This window comes from Dendrobates tinctorius, unplaced genomic scaffold, assembly GCF_039654945.1.
Source record: "Dendrobates tinctorius isolate UK_male_01 unplaced genomic scaffold, ASM3965494v1 ptg000102l, whole genome shotgun sequence".
Classification (NCBI taxonomy): domain Eukaryota; kingdom Metazoa; phylum Chordata; class Amphibia; order Anura; family Dendrobatidae; genus Dendrobates; species Dendrobates tinctorius.
Window position 1 is genome coordinate 36708800 of NW_027361770.1, and position 15295 is coordinate 36724094.

At 50.7% G+C, this 15295-nt stretch overlaps 1 protein-coding gene across 7 annotated transcripts in view; it reads left to right on the plus strand.

The window, feature by feature from the left end:
• The window catches only part of LOC141099776 (uncharacterized), a 132871-nt gene that overhangs the window by 79330 nt on the left and 38246 nt on the right, over nt 1-15295 (plus strand). For 6 of the 7 annotated variants that reach the window (XM_073587836.1, XM_073587838.1, XM_073587835.1 and 3 more), the window contains exon 7: nt 7610-7771. The exons of the other annotated variant lie outside the window; for it this stretch is intronic. In XM_073587836.1, the coding sequence (XP_073443937.1) occupies nt 7610-7771 (162 nt within the window). The remainder of the gene's footprint in view (nt 1-7609; nt 7772-15295) is intronic. 7 annotated transcript variants of the gene reach the window in all.

Here is a 15295-nt window from a genome sequence, read left to right on the forward strand (position 1 = left end):
AGGAGAGGAGCCAGCGAACTCCGCAAGATGTCTTTTGCACTCCGCACCAAACTTCTGCTGGCCCTGGTTCAGGAAATACACATTGGCTATTACGAGTTTACGAGATCCCCATGAGATCATCAGGAAGATAAATCTGCCTTCGGAATCTATTACCGAGTCAACGATATCTGGAGTAAAACAGCTGTGGAAAGCTATAGCGACCCTCCTGGATTTGGAATGCGGATTCAGACCATGAACCCACTTAGGGTAGTATTTTGATGAACATTGAGGTATATATCCAGATTTGAAGTGGGTCTCCTGTAGCAAAAGAAACGAGATTCGTTGTTTATGGTTAGAGTACAATATTTGCCGCCTTTTTTCTGGAACATTGAGCCCCATAGCATTAAAGGAACAAAATTTGATTTTATCCATAGTCTAGATTCCCACCTACAACAACCTCCTCTAAATGTCTGGCCTTGATAGGTATCCCCATTATAAATGGAAGGTCAAACGAAAAGAGGTATTGGGAAGGGAAAGGAGAGAGAAAGATAGATGAAGGTAAAAGTAGTTAGAAAAAGAGAGTAGTAGTTTACAGAAATAAACATTTCTTACGGTGTTTACTACCGGTGCCGGCATTGGTAGTCTACTACCTTTGCACCACTCTAGGAGGGAGAAAGCCGAAGCCGGACAGTAACCCCCCCACCCGAGGGGTCCCCCCCCAAATGAACAGGTCAAGAACTCATTAAAACTTCCCCTAAACATGGGGGTGAGTCCCAAAGAGAAATCATTCTATATAAAATATAAACGCGGTCATTTCCCGGGTCAATAAAAAAATTGCATATAATTAACGGGTGAGACTACGTAATACCCCAGATTATGAACACATTTGTATCTCATCCATATCTCACATGTTCAGAGGTAAAAGAGGACAGCAATCGAGACCTATTAATAACTATAAAGCAAACGTGAATCAAAAAGAAGTTAAACATATTAAGGACAGTCCGGCGGAACTCAACCAATCCTATCAGGATCAGTCCCGCACCCTGTAGGGAAAATGCACAAAAGGCTAGTGGGCTATCAGGGGATGCTTGATGGATTTCCGCCACTACTCCTCTTCTTGGAATGTTGTACTATAAGCCATCTAGGTGGAGCCTCAGGAAGAGCGGGAGTCAGAGGCCAATCTGGAAGATCGATCATTGGTAAGTCAAAAGTTCCCAAAAAATTAGCTAGATCTCCAATGCGACGGAAAATGGCCGTTTACCTCCCTTAAAAGCCATCAGTTGAAAGGGGTTACCCCATCTGTATGCAATGTCTCTTTCTATTAATTCGGCTAATAAGGGTCTAAGGGCTCTGCGCAGTGACAAGTACGTCTGGATAGATCTGAAAGAATCAGGATTTGGTGGCCTTCGAACTTTATATTCCCCTTTTTCCTTGCGGCGGTCATTTTGGCTTCTTTAACTCTGTAGTAGTGTACTCTACAAATGACATCGCGAGGATGGGTTTCAGAGGTGGGTTTGGGCCCTAAGGACCTATGGAGTCTGTCAAAATCGATTGAGCTGTCCCCAGCATCGTCAAGGGTCTCCAAAAAAATCTTTTGCACCGTGTTATCTAGGTCGTAGAAACCAATTGATTCCGGAAGACCACGAATATGGATGTTATTTCTCCTATTACGATTTTCCAAGTCCTCCAAGCCAGATGCAAGCCCCTCTATTTGAAGGGTATGCTCAGTTATAACTTCTCTGTAGGCCTGAAGTTCGTGGTGAACGTCATCCTGGGCTTTTTCCACATCTTCAATTCGGGAAGTAAATTCTGCCTTCAAATAGTTTTATATCTTTTTTTTTTTTTTTTTTATACGACTCTTCGAGTCTGCAAACAAACCCCTCCAAGTCAGATTTGGTAGGCAGAGCCTTTATATATTTACTCAGCTCAATTATAATCATTTTGTCATTGACAGCAGGGTCCTCGTCGCAATCTCCCATGGATTTCGTAGGAGAGCTACGTGAGCTTGATGACCCCGTTAGGGGACAGCCGTCTTGGGACATGACTTGCGAAGATGAGGATCGTGTGCGCCTGACCTGTGGTGCAGGGTTGAGAAAACGCTTCATATAATCTGAGGAAGACTCCTTATGTTTAGTTACGTTTCGCCCGACTGTCCATCCAGTCTTTCCCATAGGTGATCACGTCTATTAACTCATATATTTGGGGGAACCGGGGGGATGAGCTAATTAAACCGTCAATCCCTGCCCATCATCAGCAAGCCCCCTCCATGTTTCCTAGTCATTTATTTATTCATTGAGGGTAGAGGCCCAGGCGGCGTTTCGAAGCCCTTGGTGGGGACAGGTATGCTATGTATTTTTGGAGTCGATCCGATTTGTAGTTTTTTTAAAAATCGCATTTTAAGCAAAAATTTTCCCATAGGAATTAATGGCAACCTTTCCATGACCCCCAACTGACATGGATTGAAGCCACAGCGCAGGTGCAGTGACCTTACAAAGATGGCACCTATGCAGATGTAGCTTCCACACATGACCCGTATTAGCTAATAGCCAAAGTGGCTACCAAGTTTTCAGAGGCTGGGGGCAGGTTGTCAGAGGCTGGAAGAGCCTAGGGCAGGTTGTCAGAGGCTGTCGGAGCCAGAGGGCGGGTTTTCAGAGCCTGGAGGAAGGTTGTCAGAGGCTGGAAGAGCCTGGGGGCAGGTTGTCAGAGGCTGGAAGAGCCTGGGGGCAGGTTGTCAGAGGCTGTTGGAGCCTGGGGGGCAGGTTTTCAGAGGCTGAAAGAGCCTGGGGGCATGTTGTCAGAGGCTTGGGGCACGTTGTCAGAGGCTGGAAGTGCCTGGGGCAGGTTTTCAGAGGCTGGAAGTGCCTGGGGCAGGTTGTCAGAGGCTGGGGGCAGGTTGTCAGAGGCTGTCGGAGCCTGGGGCAGGTTGTCAGAAGCTGGAAGAGCCTGGGGCCAGGTTTTCAGAGGCTGGAAGAGCCTGGGGCAGGTTGTCAGAGGCTGGAAGAGCCTGGGGCAGGTTGTCAGAGGCTGGAAGAGCCTGGGGCAGGTTGTCAGAGGCTGGAAGAGCCTGGGGCAGGTTGTCAGAGGCTGGGGCAGCCTGGGGCAGGTTGTCAGAGGCTGGAAGAGCCTGGGGCAGGTTGTCAGAGGCTGGGGCAGGCTGTCAGAGGCTGGGGCAGGCTGTCAGAGGCTGGAAGAGCCTGGGGCAGGCTTTCAGAGGCTGGAAGAGCCTGGGGCAGGCTGTCAGAGGCTGGAAGAGCCTGGGGCAGGCTGTCAGAGGCTGGAAGAGCCTGGGGCAGGCTGTCAGAGGCTGGAAGAGCCTGGGGCAGGCTGTCAGAGGCTGGAAGAGCCTGGGGCAGGCTGTCAGAGGCTGGAAGAGCCTGGGGCAGGCTGTCAGAGGCTGGAAGAGCCTGGGGCAGGCTGTCAGAGGCTGGAAGAGCCTGGGGCAGGCTGTCAGAGGCTGGAAGAGCCTGGGGCAGGCTGTCAGAGGCTGGAAGAGCCTGGGGCAGGCTGTCAGAGGCTGGAAGAGCCTGGGGCAGGCTGTCAGAGGCTGGAAGAGCCTGGGGCAGGCTGTCAGAGGCTGGAAGAGCCTGGGGCAGGCTGTCAGAGGCTGGAAGAGCCTGGGGCAGGCTGTCAGAGGCTGGAAGAGCCTGGGGCAGGCTGTCAGAGGCTGGAAGAGCCTGGGGCAGGCTGTCAGAGGCTGGAAGAGCCTGGGGCAGGCTGTCAGAGGCTGGAAGAGCCTGGGGCAGGCTGTCAGAGGCTGGAAGAGCCTGGGGCAGGCTGTCAGAGGCTGGAAGAGCCTGGGGCAGGCTGTCAGAGGCTGGAAGAGCCTGGGGCAGGCTGTCAGAGGCTGGAAGAGCCTGGGGCAGGCTGTCAGAGGCTGGAAGAGCCTGGGGCAGGCTGTCAGAGGCTGGAAGAGCCTGGGGCAGGCTGTCAGAGGCTGGAAGAGCCTGGGGCAGGCTGTCAGAGGCTGGAAGAGCCTGGGGCAGGCTGTCAGAGGCTGGAAGAGCCTGGGGCAGGCTGTCAGAGGCTGGAAGAGCCTGGGGCAGGCTGTCAGAGGCTGGAAGAGCCTGGGGCAGGCTGTCAGAGGCTGGAAGAGCCTGGGGCAGGCTGTCAGAGGCTGGAAGAGCCTGGGAAAGGCTGTCAGAGGCTGGAAGAGCCTGGGGCAGGCTGTCAGAGGCTGGAAGAGCCTGGGGCAGGCTGTCAGAGGCTGGAAGAGCCTGGGGCAGGCTGTCAGAGGCTGGAAGAGCCTGGGGCAGGCTGTCAGAGGCTATCTGTGAAGAAAAGGTCACTCTGACCCCGGTTTTCGGGGTATTTTGGCATCGCAGTGCAATTTTCATGTGTGCAGTAGCATCAGCTAAGGATTCCTCAGATTTTCCTGAAAAAATACCGCATGCGTTTTTTGCGGGAAAATCTGAGGAATCCTTAGCTGATGCTACTGCACACTAACATTCGACTGCGACTAAAAAAAATACCCGGAAAACGGTGTCTGAGTGACTTTTTCGTCACAGATTTAATTTTAAGTGTGTGCATTAGGATCAGGGCACCCCCCAAAGGCTGACTGTGTAAAAAAATTATTTAAAAACAGCCCCAAATCACTAGAACGGGGATGTGTAATGCGGGGGGCGGGGTTAGCATGTTATGTCGGCACCTGATACACGGCTGTAAAGCTGGCAGCGCTGTTCAAGCATGTATTTCCATCAGGAAATGCCCATCTAGTTATTCTACTTCTCCGCGTTTTCTGCAATTAATGCGGCCCGAACCGCTCGGCGCAGAGACCCCGTTCAGGCGGCATTTCGAAGTCCTCGATGGGGACAGGTGTGCTATGTATTTTTGGAGTCGATCCGATTTGTAGTTTTTAAAAAAAAAAAATCACATTTTATGCAAAAATTTTCCCATAGGAATTAATGGCGACCTTTCCATGACCCCCAACTGACATGGATTGAAGCCACAGCGCAGGTGCAGTGACCTTACAAAGATGGCAGCTATGTAAATGCAGCTTCCACACATGACCCGTATTAGCTAATAGAAGCTGACAGATCGCTGATTCAAGGTCTTAAAGGCGCATCGCGCCCATGGCTTCTGAAAAGCCCCACCCAGTGATGGCTAACCTTGGCACTCCAGCTGTTGTAAAACTACAACTCCCAGCATGCCCTTGCAACCTGCAGCAGTTGAGGCATGCTGGGAGTTGTATTTCTCAAACAGCTGGAGTGCCAAGGTTCGCCATAACTGCAGTCGGACGCCAAAGTGGCTTTAGAAGCCCAGTGTGCCAAAGTGGCCCCTGAGGGGCCCAGAGCGCCAAAGTGGCCCCCGAGGCAAAGTGGCAGCATGTGTCAACATGGCTAAAGTGGCTACCGAGGTGCCGAATGTGCCGAAGTGGCTACCAAGTTGCCGAAGTGGCTACCAAGTTGCCAAAGTGGCTACCGAGGTGCCGAAGTGGCTACCAAGTTGCCAAAGTGGCTACTGAGGTGACGAATGTGCCAAAGTGGCTACTGAGGTGACGAATGTGCCAAAGTGGCTACTGAGGTGACGAATGTGCCGAAGTGGCTACCAAGTGGCCAACGTGGCTACTGAGGTGCCGAATGTGCTAAAGTGGCTACCAAGTGGCCAAAGTGGCTACCGAGGTACCGAATGTGCTAAAGTGGCTACCAAGTGGCCAAAGTGGCTACCGAGGTGCCAAATGTGCTAAAGTGGCTACCAAGTGGCCAAAGTGGCTACAGAGGTGCCTAATGTGCCAAAGTGGCTACCAAGTGGCTACAGAGGTGCCAAAGTGGCTACAGAGGTGCCGAATGTGCAAAAGTGGCTATCAAGTGGCCAGTCACTACTGAGGTACCAAAGTGGCTATACACAACATTCATATTCTAACTTTACTTTCTTACAGTCGACACCTGATACACTGCTGTAAAGCTGGCAGCGCTGTTCAAGCACCATGTATTTCCTTCAGGAAATGCCCATCTAGTTTTTGTGTCACCTCTAGGTGTCGCTAGAATTCCAATAATAGCCAGGTATACTAACAGGACAGTAGCGTTGCTTCTTCTGCAATGTGCCCTATATAACAGTACCAGGGGATTAACTATGGATATTTTGGATAAATGTTTACAGGTACTGATCAGGTGGATCACAATCTTGGAAGCGCCTTTAGTCCAAGATAGGCAGAAATAAGCGCCTCTGATTTGTTTGTGGGGTTTTCTTCTCTCTATGGGGCAGGCGACTTTTAGCATTTTTGGAGATCCAGTCTTGAATCCTGTGTGTTGGTAGGAAGGCTGTCAGCCCTGCAGGCTCCTGTGTGATGCAGTTCTGCTGTAATGGCTGCCTGAGGGAAAGCAGAGGTTTGTAGAGCAGGGTTCCCCAACTCCAGGCCCACCAACAGATCATGTTTTCAGGATTTCCCTTGTATTGAACAGGTGATGCAATTGTCACCTGAGCAATACTAAGGGAATCCTGAAAACATGACCTGTTGGTGGGCCTTGAGGACTGGAGTTGGGGAACCCTGCTGTAGAGGGTCTCCGGAGCAGAAACAGAGGGGAGAGCTGTGATCCAGATCCTTAGAAGTTATGCCTCAGATCACACGTTGGGACTCCCTGCTGATGTGGCTTCTGTGCTGACTTAGTACAGATCACAGTATATACCACAGTGAGCTCTATAGTTTATGTAATATGAGACTGGCTGTAAATAAAGCAGATCAATAAAGTCTAATGCTGCTTATGTCCCTTATGCAAACTAGGCAGATGGAGGCACATTCACCTCAGGCAGGAATATTTATCTGCTTTGAATCCACAAAATAAGGCTATGAACCAGGGATTCTCTTTATATATGCAAATCTTCTTTCTTCAGAAAGATAATGCAAAGTACTTTGATGTATATAGGCAAATTCAGCTACTCACCCACATAAGGGGAGGGGGAACATTCCTCCTGGCTTTAGCTGTACAAGGACAGCATGGCAGACATCTTGGATAGGAAAGCAATGTAATCCTGTTACTTTCTATGATGGAAAACCTCAGTTTGCTTGGTCCTAAAGGTCTGGTTTAGGTCCCCAGATGTTCCTGGGGCAAGTAGCAATAGTCCCACAGTAAGAGAGGCTACTTTGGAACCTCAAAGTCCGCTTTATAGTCACTTTTCTGGGAAGTCTTGTGGGAGCTCCAGTCTCCTGCTTCCTCACATGGCAAGACAAGCATTAAGCAGCTGCTGGCAATGGAGCAGGATGCTGCGAGGGAGTGGAGGAAGGTATCGTAAGTGTAATGGTTTGTTTGTTTTTTTAATCTTTTCTGATGGGGCTATGCATACCAGGAACGGGATGGGGCCAATCATACCAGGATGCCAAAAAGAAATGAATAGTCATTGCCCCGTGGAATGCAGTGAATTTTCATTTCTCTTTAGCAGCGGGTACAGGAGTTAGCCAGAGCCGCCTGCTCCTGCCTCTGTGACCCTCTGCTCCGCCGAAACTGCTCCCCCACCTTCCTACCACAGCCAGAGCCGGTACATCCAGACTATAAGACGCACCCCCCATTTTCCTCCACATTTCCTTCCACAAGTGCGTCTTATAGTCCGAAAATTACGGTATTTCCTTTTTTTTGTGAATTGAACCTGCAATTTATTTTTCAGTCAAATATCTCTCATTTTTTCATATTTTTTTAAGGAAAAGCATCATCCAGAATTATTGACAGAACAAAAATATAATAAAAGAGCGGAATTCACAGAACACATGAAAGCTATTGCTCTACAAGTACAGTGTAAATATGGGAGAAAGCGTATAGCAGAAGTCTTGGACCCAATTGAAGCTTCTATAAAGTCATCAACAGTAAGTGTTCTATCTAAGTAGTTATTTTCTAATGTACAGTTGTGGCCAAAGGTTTTGTGACTTTGGTTTTCGCAAAGTTTGCTGCTTCAGTTTGCAATTTGTATTAACTCTAGATTTTTATGAAGGTTAATTAGATGAATTGCAAAAAAAATTGCAAAGTCATTCCTTGCCATGAAAAATAGGTATTAGACCTACCGGTAATGATGTTTCCAGGAGTCCATCCTGACAGCACCATGGAGGACGTCCTCCTCCTCCTTACAGGGACAGGAAAGCACACGAGAGGTTAAAAGGCCCTGTCCCACCCCTTTCCCTCAGTGACTTAACAAGAACCACAGCGTGGATAATGTTATAACTCTTTTAATGGTATCATCATATTATATCATATGACATAACTTAACAAAACATAACATAACAGGGAGGGAACTACCCGTGCTGTCAGGATGGACTCTTGGAAACATCATTACCGGTAGGTCTAATACCTATTTTCCAGGACGTCCACCTGACAGCACCATGGAGAGTACCAAAGCACCTCCTCAGGGTGGGATCACCGCCTGGAGAACTTTTCTCCCAAATGCGGTATGTTGGCCTGATAGCACGTCAAGTTTTTAGTGCTTGCAAAATGTATTCAGGCTGGCCCAGGTTGCCGCTCTACAAATCTGCTCAACTGAGGCGCCTGCGCGCTCGGCCCAGGAGGCTGAAACTGCCCTAGTAGAGTGGGCCCTTAAGATATCTGGTGGGTTGGCGCCTTCCGACTGGTAGGCGTCTGAAATTACTGATGTGATCCATCTTGCGATGGACGCCTTAGAGGCTTTTCTCCCCCTATTTTTACACCCGAAGAGGATGAACAAGTTTGAGTCAATACGCCAGTCATTGGTGGCCTCTAGATAGCTTATAACTGCCCGTCTTACGTCTAGGGAGTGGAGACGCTGTTCTTTCTCATTGCGGGGATTGCTGCAGAAGGATGGTAGCACTATCTCCTGATTTATATTCTGGTAAGAGGCTACCTTGGGGATAAAAGCCGGATCTAATCTTAAGGTTATATGATCGTCTCTGATCTGGAGATATGGATCCTTGGTGGACAGGGCCTGGATCTCCCCTATTCTTTTGGCCGTGGTGATGGCTACGAGGAAAGCCGTCTTTCGAGAGAGAGTCGAAATGGACATTCTATCACTAGGCATGTAGGGGTCCCTACATAAAGATCTGAGTACCAGGCCGAGGTCCCAGGGCGGGGTGAGCTGCCTAATTGTGGGGCGAAGACGCTGCGTTGCCTTTATGAATCTTACCACCCAAGGATGGGAGGCTAAAGGGTAGTCGAAGAAGGCGCTCAAAGCCGAGATCTGGACCTTTAACGTGCTGGGTTTAAGCCCCTTATTATATCCCGACTGCAGAAAGTCTAGGACACTAGGGAGGTCAGGGGTACCTGCCGAGAGGTCGGACCTGCCACCTTCCAGGCAGAATCTCTTCCATATTTTTCTGTAGATTGCGGATGTTACCGGTTTCCTGCTGGCCAGTAGAGTGGATATGACCTGCTCGGATAAGCCCTTTGCTCTCAGGATGTCCCTTTCAGGATCCATGCCGAGAGGCGTAGCCTTGCTGGGTCTGGATGGCGAATCGGCCCCTGGTGGATAACATCTCCCTTCAGGGGTAGCTCGACTGGGTTTCCTATTGCCATGGCTCCTAGCAGCGGAAACCAGCTTCTCTTTGGCCAGTATGGCACTATTAATATCACCGACGCGCGGTCCTCGCAGATCTTCCTGAGTACCGCCGGTATCAGCGCCAGTGGCGGGAATGCATACAAGAGGGGTTCCGTCCAGGTCTGGCTCAGGGCATCTACTCCGTCCGGGTGATCTGCTGGGTTCAAGGAGTAGAATCTGGTGACCTTTGAGTTCTTCCGGTTTGCAAACAGGTCTATACTGGGGGTTCCCCAACGCTGACAAAGCTGATGGAAGATTTCTTCGTTTAGCTCCCACTCTGTCGGGCTGACCCGCTGTCTGCTTAGATAGTCTGCTACTACGTTCTGAGAACCCTCTAGGTGGATTGCCGTTATGGAGAGGACCACCTCTTCTGCCCAGGCGAATATTCGACCTGCGAGTGCCTGGAGTGGTCGATGTCTCGGACCTCCCTGGTGTTTCATGAATGAGACTGCCGTTGTGTTGTCGGACAATATCCGGACATGTCGATTTCTCACTACCGACCGGTTCTGACGCAGGGCTTCCCAGACCGCATAGAGTTCCCTGAAGTTGGAGGATCTGCTTCTGATGCTGACCGGCCATCTTCCTTGAAAAATTCTCCCTTCTACGTGGGCTCCCCATCCCCACGTACTGGCGTCTGTGGTGATTACCACGTACGGCGAGGTTGTCCATAGCACGCCCACCTGTAAGTTCTGGGGCTGTATCCACCACCGCAGGGATCTTCTTACCGTGTCTGTTAAGGATATGGGCCCGTCGAGAGAATCCTGACTCCTGTTCCATCCTGCGAGGATTTCCTTTTGCAGGGGCCTCGAATGGGACTGGGCCCATCTGACGCATGGAATGCAAGCCGTCATCAGACCCAGAACTTCCATTGCACCTCTTATGGAGGAGCGGTGTCTCAGTAGTCCCTTGACTCTGTCTTGAATTGTCTGCTGCTTTTTTCTCGGTAGCCGGGATATTCTGTCTCTTGAATCCAGAAGGACTCCCAGGAAGATCTTCCTGCTTTCTGGTTTTAGGTCTGACTTCTGGTCGTTGATCAGCCAGCCTAGATACTCCAGTGTTCTGATCGTTCGGCTTCTGTCCTGGATGAGCCTTTCTTCTGATCCTGCGACTAGGAGAAAGTCGTCTAGATAGGGTATTATAATGACTCCCTGCTTTCTCAGGTAGGCTACCACCTCCGCTACCAGCTTTGTAAATATTCGGGGGGCCGAAGCCATCCCGAACGGAAGGCACTGGAACTGGAAGTGGCAGGTCCGGGATGGTAGACTGATCGCGAATCTTAATAGGCTTTGAGATGCGGGATGGATGGGGACCTGATAGTATGCACTCTTCAGGTCCAGAGTACACATGACAGCATCCCTGTCTATAAGTTGAATCGCTGAGCGTATTGATTCCATTCGAAACCTTTTGTATACCACCCAGGCATTTAGGGGTTTTAAGTTTATAATTGTTCTGGCCTCGCCAGATGGTTTTGTAATGGAGAATAGGGAAGAGTAATGACCTTTTCCCCTCTCCTGCTGCGGAACTGGCACTATGACCTCTGACCGGAGCAGGTCCTGTAGGTCTGCCCACATGGTAGAGTCTTCCGGGACTATGGTGGGGGCGATGTATCTGTCGGGGGGAGGGGAATAACATTCTATGCTGTACCCTTCTTTGATGGTTCTGAGGACCCACCGGTTCTGGGTTACCTGGCGCCACCTTGCTGCGAATCGTCGCAGTCTTCCCCCGACACCTATGGCGTCATTGCCTTCTAGACCTGGAGGATGACGCGAAAAGAGGGGCCTTGCTTCTCCCCCCTTGGCTCTGAGTGTTTCTAAAGGAGCCCCTGTTGGATCTACCCTGGCTCCTAAAATCGGTCTGTCTCCTGAAAAAGGACCTTCTACGAAAGGACTGGGGACGCTTGGGTTTTTCTTCTGGAAACCCCTTGTTTTTGTCAGACACCTGCTCTAGGATGCTATCTAGAGCTGGCCCGAACACCCTTGAGCCTGAAAAGGGGATGGAGCAAAGCTTTGCCTTTGAAGCGTTATCCCCAGACCAAGACTTCAGCCAAACCACTCGCCTAGCTGCGTTGGAAAGGGAGCTGTTTCTGGCTGCGAATCTTACTGATTCGGCCGATGTATCTGAAAGGAACGCAGTGGCTGATTTCATCAGAGGGAGAGAAGCTAGGATCTCAGATCTAGAGGTCTTGTTGGATAAATGCTCTTCCAACTGCCCCACCCATAGGAACATGGACCTGGCCACTGAGGTGGCTGCTATGTTAACCTTAGTAAGGGCGGCTGCCGATTCCCATGTTCTCTTTAACAGAATATCCGCCTTCCGGTCCATCGGGTCTCTGAGACTTGATGAGTCCTCGAAGGGGATGGCGGTTTTTTTTGGTCACCCTAGCTACAGGAACATCGATTTTAGGGATTTCCTCCCACCATCGTGTTTCCTCTGGGTCAAAGGGCAGTCGGCTCTTAAAGTCCCGAGACAGTACAAGTCGCCGTTCTGCCTCTTTCCATTCTTCTAGGACCATTGTCTTAATGTGTTCGCTTACGGGAAACAGTTTGTTTCCGAGCGACTAGTCCCCCAAACATCGGGTCCTGTCGGGACTGCGGTTTTGGAACATCCTCTATCTGCATGGTGTTCTTTACCGCCTGCACCAAGTCCTCGGTGTCCTCTAACCTAAACAGGTATTTCCTGCCTTGGTCCCTCCTGTCAGTCGGGATCTCCCCCCTCCTCGGGATCCGAGTCCCGGGGGTCTGACCCTTCAGGCGAACTTGTCTCTGAGGCTAGCTCCATCTCCCACCTCGGCCGCTTCCGGCTTGGCCCTGGACTAGGGGACTGCTGCCGTGAGAGACTGGATCTGGAGGCCTGTACTTCCTCCCGAATCAAGGATCGCATCTCGGCCAGGAGGGACGGCTGCTCGTCTCTTACGACCCTTGAAGTGCAGGGTCCGCAGAGAGTCTTGGTATAGTTGTCTGGCAGCTTTACCCTGCAAACTGGGCATCTGACAGACTTAGATGTGGCCTTTACCGAGTCCTTAACCTCTGTCGGGGGGGCTGGGGTACCCTTCTCCTGTACGATACAGAACAGGGATAGTCGGGTCAGTTGTCCTGGGCTGCGGGGAAGGCCGTGTGGGGGTTGGATTGCGCCAGGCGCACTTACCCCTCTGTCGGCTGGCGCCTCTGGGTCCATACCAGTGAAGCAGCTGTTGCCTGCGGTGAGCTGCTAGCGTGCGGTGAACTCCTGGTCTGCGGTGAGCTGCTGGCGTGCGGTGAGAGCTGCTGATGCGGCGGGCTGCTGGCGTGCGGCGAGCTGCTGGCGTGCCCAGGCTGCTGGCACGCTGTTTTCAAATCGGCGCGTGACGTCATCGCCGCGCACCGGCCACTTCCGCTTCCTGTTTTGAAGCCCCGCCCCCCCGAGCGTCCTGCAATAGCGGCGCCCATTGCGGGGACCCGGTTCCAGCTGCCCCGGGATCTCTCTCGCCGGCGCCCACACCGCCGGCTGCGTGTGGGGCAGCGTTTCCAGCCGCAACCGCCGCGCGGTCTGTATGTCGCACCGGCGCTGCCTGCGGGGACCCAGGCGACTGCCGCGCGGCCTGGAGCCGAGAGCCTCCCACCGGGAGGAGCGGCTTCCTCCAGGAGCGCGTCCTGCTCCTGGCTTTGGGGCAGAGGGACTCCCCACCGGGAAGTGTCGGCCCTGGGCATCCTGACAGGGGGAAGGATTGGACCGGCCGCCCGATCCCCCTGCGCCCTCAGGTAATCTTCCTGCTCCTCTCGTATGTCCCTCCGTGCAGGGACAGGAAAGACACTGAGGGAAAGGGGTGGGACGGGGCCTTTTAACCTCTCGTGTGCTTTCCTGTCCCTGTAAGGAGGAGGAGGACGTCCTCCATGGTGCTGTCAGGTGGACGTCCTGGAAATTAACTTTGTCACAAAAAGCATGTCAACTGAATTTCAGCCCTGACACAAAATAATTAGCTTACATAATTTCAGTGATCTTCGCGTTAGTTCAGGAGAAAGTATTATGGCCCTCACTAGCCCTCCAAACAGCATCACCACACACAGTCCTCCACACAGTATGATGGACCCCACACACACCTTCACACTGTAATAGCTTGCATACATTATGGTGGCCCCCACATAGCCCTGTAACAGTAAAATAGCTCCCCCACATAGCCTTGTAAAAAGTATAATGCTTCCCACATAAAATTGCATCCCCACATAGACCTGCAAACAGTGTTATGGCCACCACATAACCCTCCATAAAGTGTAAGGCTTAAACTTAGCCTTCCCTGTAGTATAATGACCCCCACATAGCCCTCCAAGTATTTTAACATTGCCCTCCATACAGTATAATGGGCTCCACATTGCGCTCCATACTGTATAATGGGCCTCACACTGCTGTGCATACAGTATATTGGGCCCCACATTGCCTTGTATACTGTATATTGGGCCCCACATTGCCTTGCATACAGTATATTGGGTCCCACATTGCTATCCTTACAGTATAATGTTCCCCACATTACCCTCCATACAATATAATGGGCCCCACATTGTGCTCCATACAGTATAATGGGCCTTACACTGCCTTCAATACAGTACATTGGGCCTCACATTGCCTTGTATACTGTATATTGGGCCCCACATTGCCATCCATATAGTGTAATGCATCCCCAAAGCACTCTTAACAGTATAATGGCCTCCACAATGTTCTCAATGATTTAAAGGGAGTCTGTCACCTATTTTTAGCCCTATCGGCTGCCGGCACCGCCATCAAGGGCTTATCTACAGCATTCTGTAATGCTGTAGATAAGCCCCCAATGTAACCTGAAAAACAAGTCAGATTATACTCACCCGGCCGTCCCGTCCGGTCCGATGGGTGTCGCGGTCCGGTCCGGCGCCTCCCATCTTCTAGCGATGCCATCCTCCTTCTTACTTCTGCCTCAGCTTCGGCGCAGGCGTACTTTATCTGCCCTGTTGAGGGCAGAATAAAGTACTGCAGTGCGGAGCTCTCTGACCTTTACCAGCGCTTGCGCATTGCAGTACTTTACTCAGCCCTCAACAGGGCAGATAAAGTACGCCTGCGCAGGAGCCGCGGCAGAAGTAAGGAAGAGGACGTCCTCACTAGAAGATAGGAGGTGCCGGAGCAGACTGTGCCACCCATCGCGCCCCTCGATAAGTATAATCTAATTTGTTTTTCTTATCTTTCAGGTTACATTGGGGGCTTATCTACAGCATTACAGAATGCTGTAGATAAGACCCTGATGGTGGTGCCAGTGTCAGGGTAGCTATTGAGGGAGGGTTAAATTAACCCTTCACGGTTGATCCAGTGATTTCCAAATTAATCCAAAGGGCGTTGCTAGCAACTGGGAATGACCACATGGAGCCGGGGGTCTCTGTACGGGAGGATCGAGACAGATCACTAGCCCCCTTTATTTTAGTCACTTCTTTTATAACATTTTGCTTAATTATGCAAAGTTCTCAACTACCAATAGCATCATTTCACTTTATAAGCCAATAATATTGCAAGAAAACCGGAAACTGCATATATGTCCGTATCCAAATAGCATAGAAAGTAGTATAATGGCATATTCTTCAGAGTTCTACACCCCCGGTTCCCTTATCTTGCACCTGATGTGAAAAGTCTGGTTTCATGACAGCCTGAACTTTTTCATCCTAATTACAAAAATTTATCTTATAGCAACAAAAATGGAGAAACGAAACCTTCAGAGAAATGGAGAAAATGAAACTTCAGCTCTGATTTTAGTTTTAACCCTTCACACCAGCAGCTGATAGGGCTAAAAATAGGTGACATATTCCCTTTAAAAAATAAATAAATACTCACTTCTCCT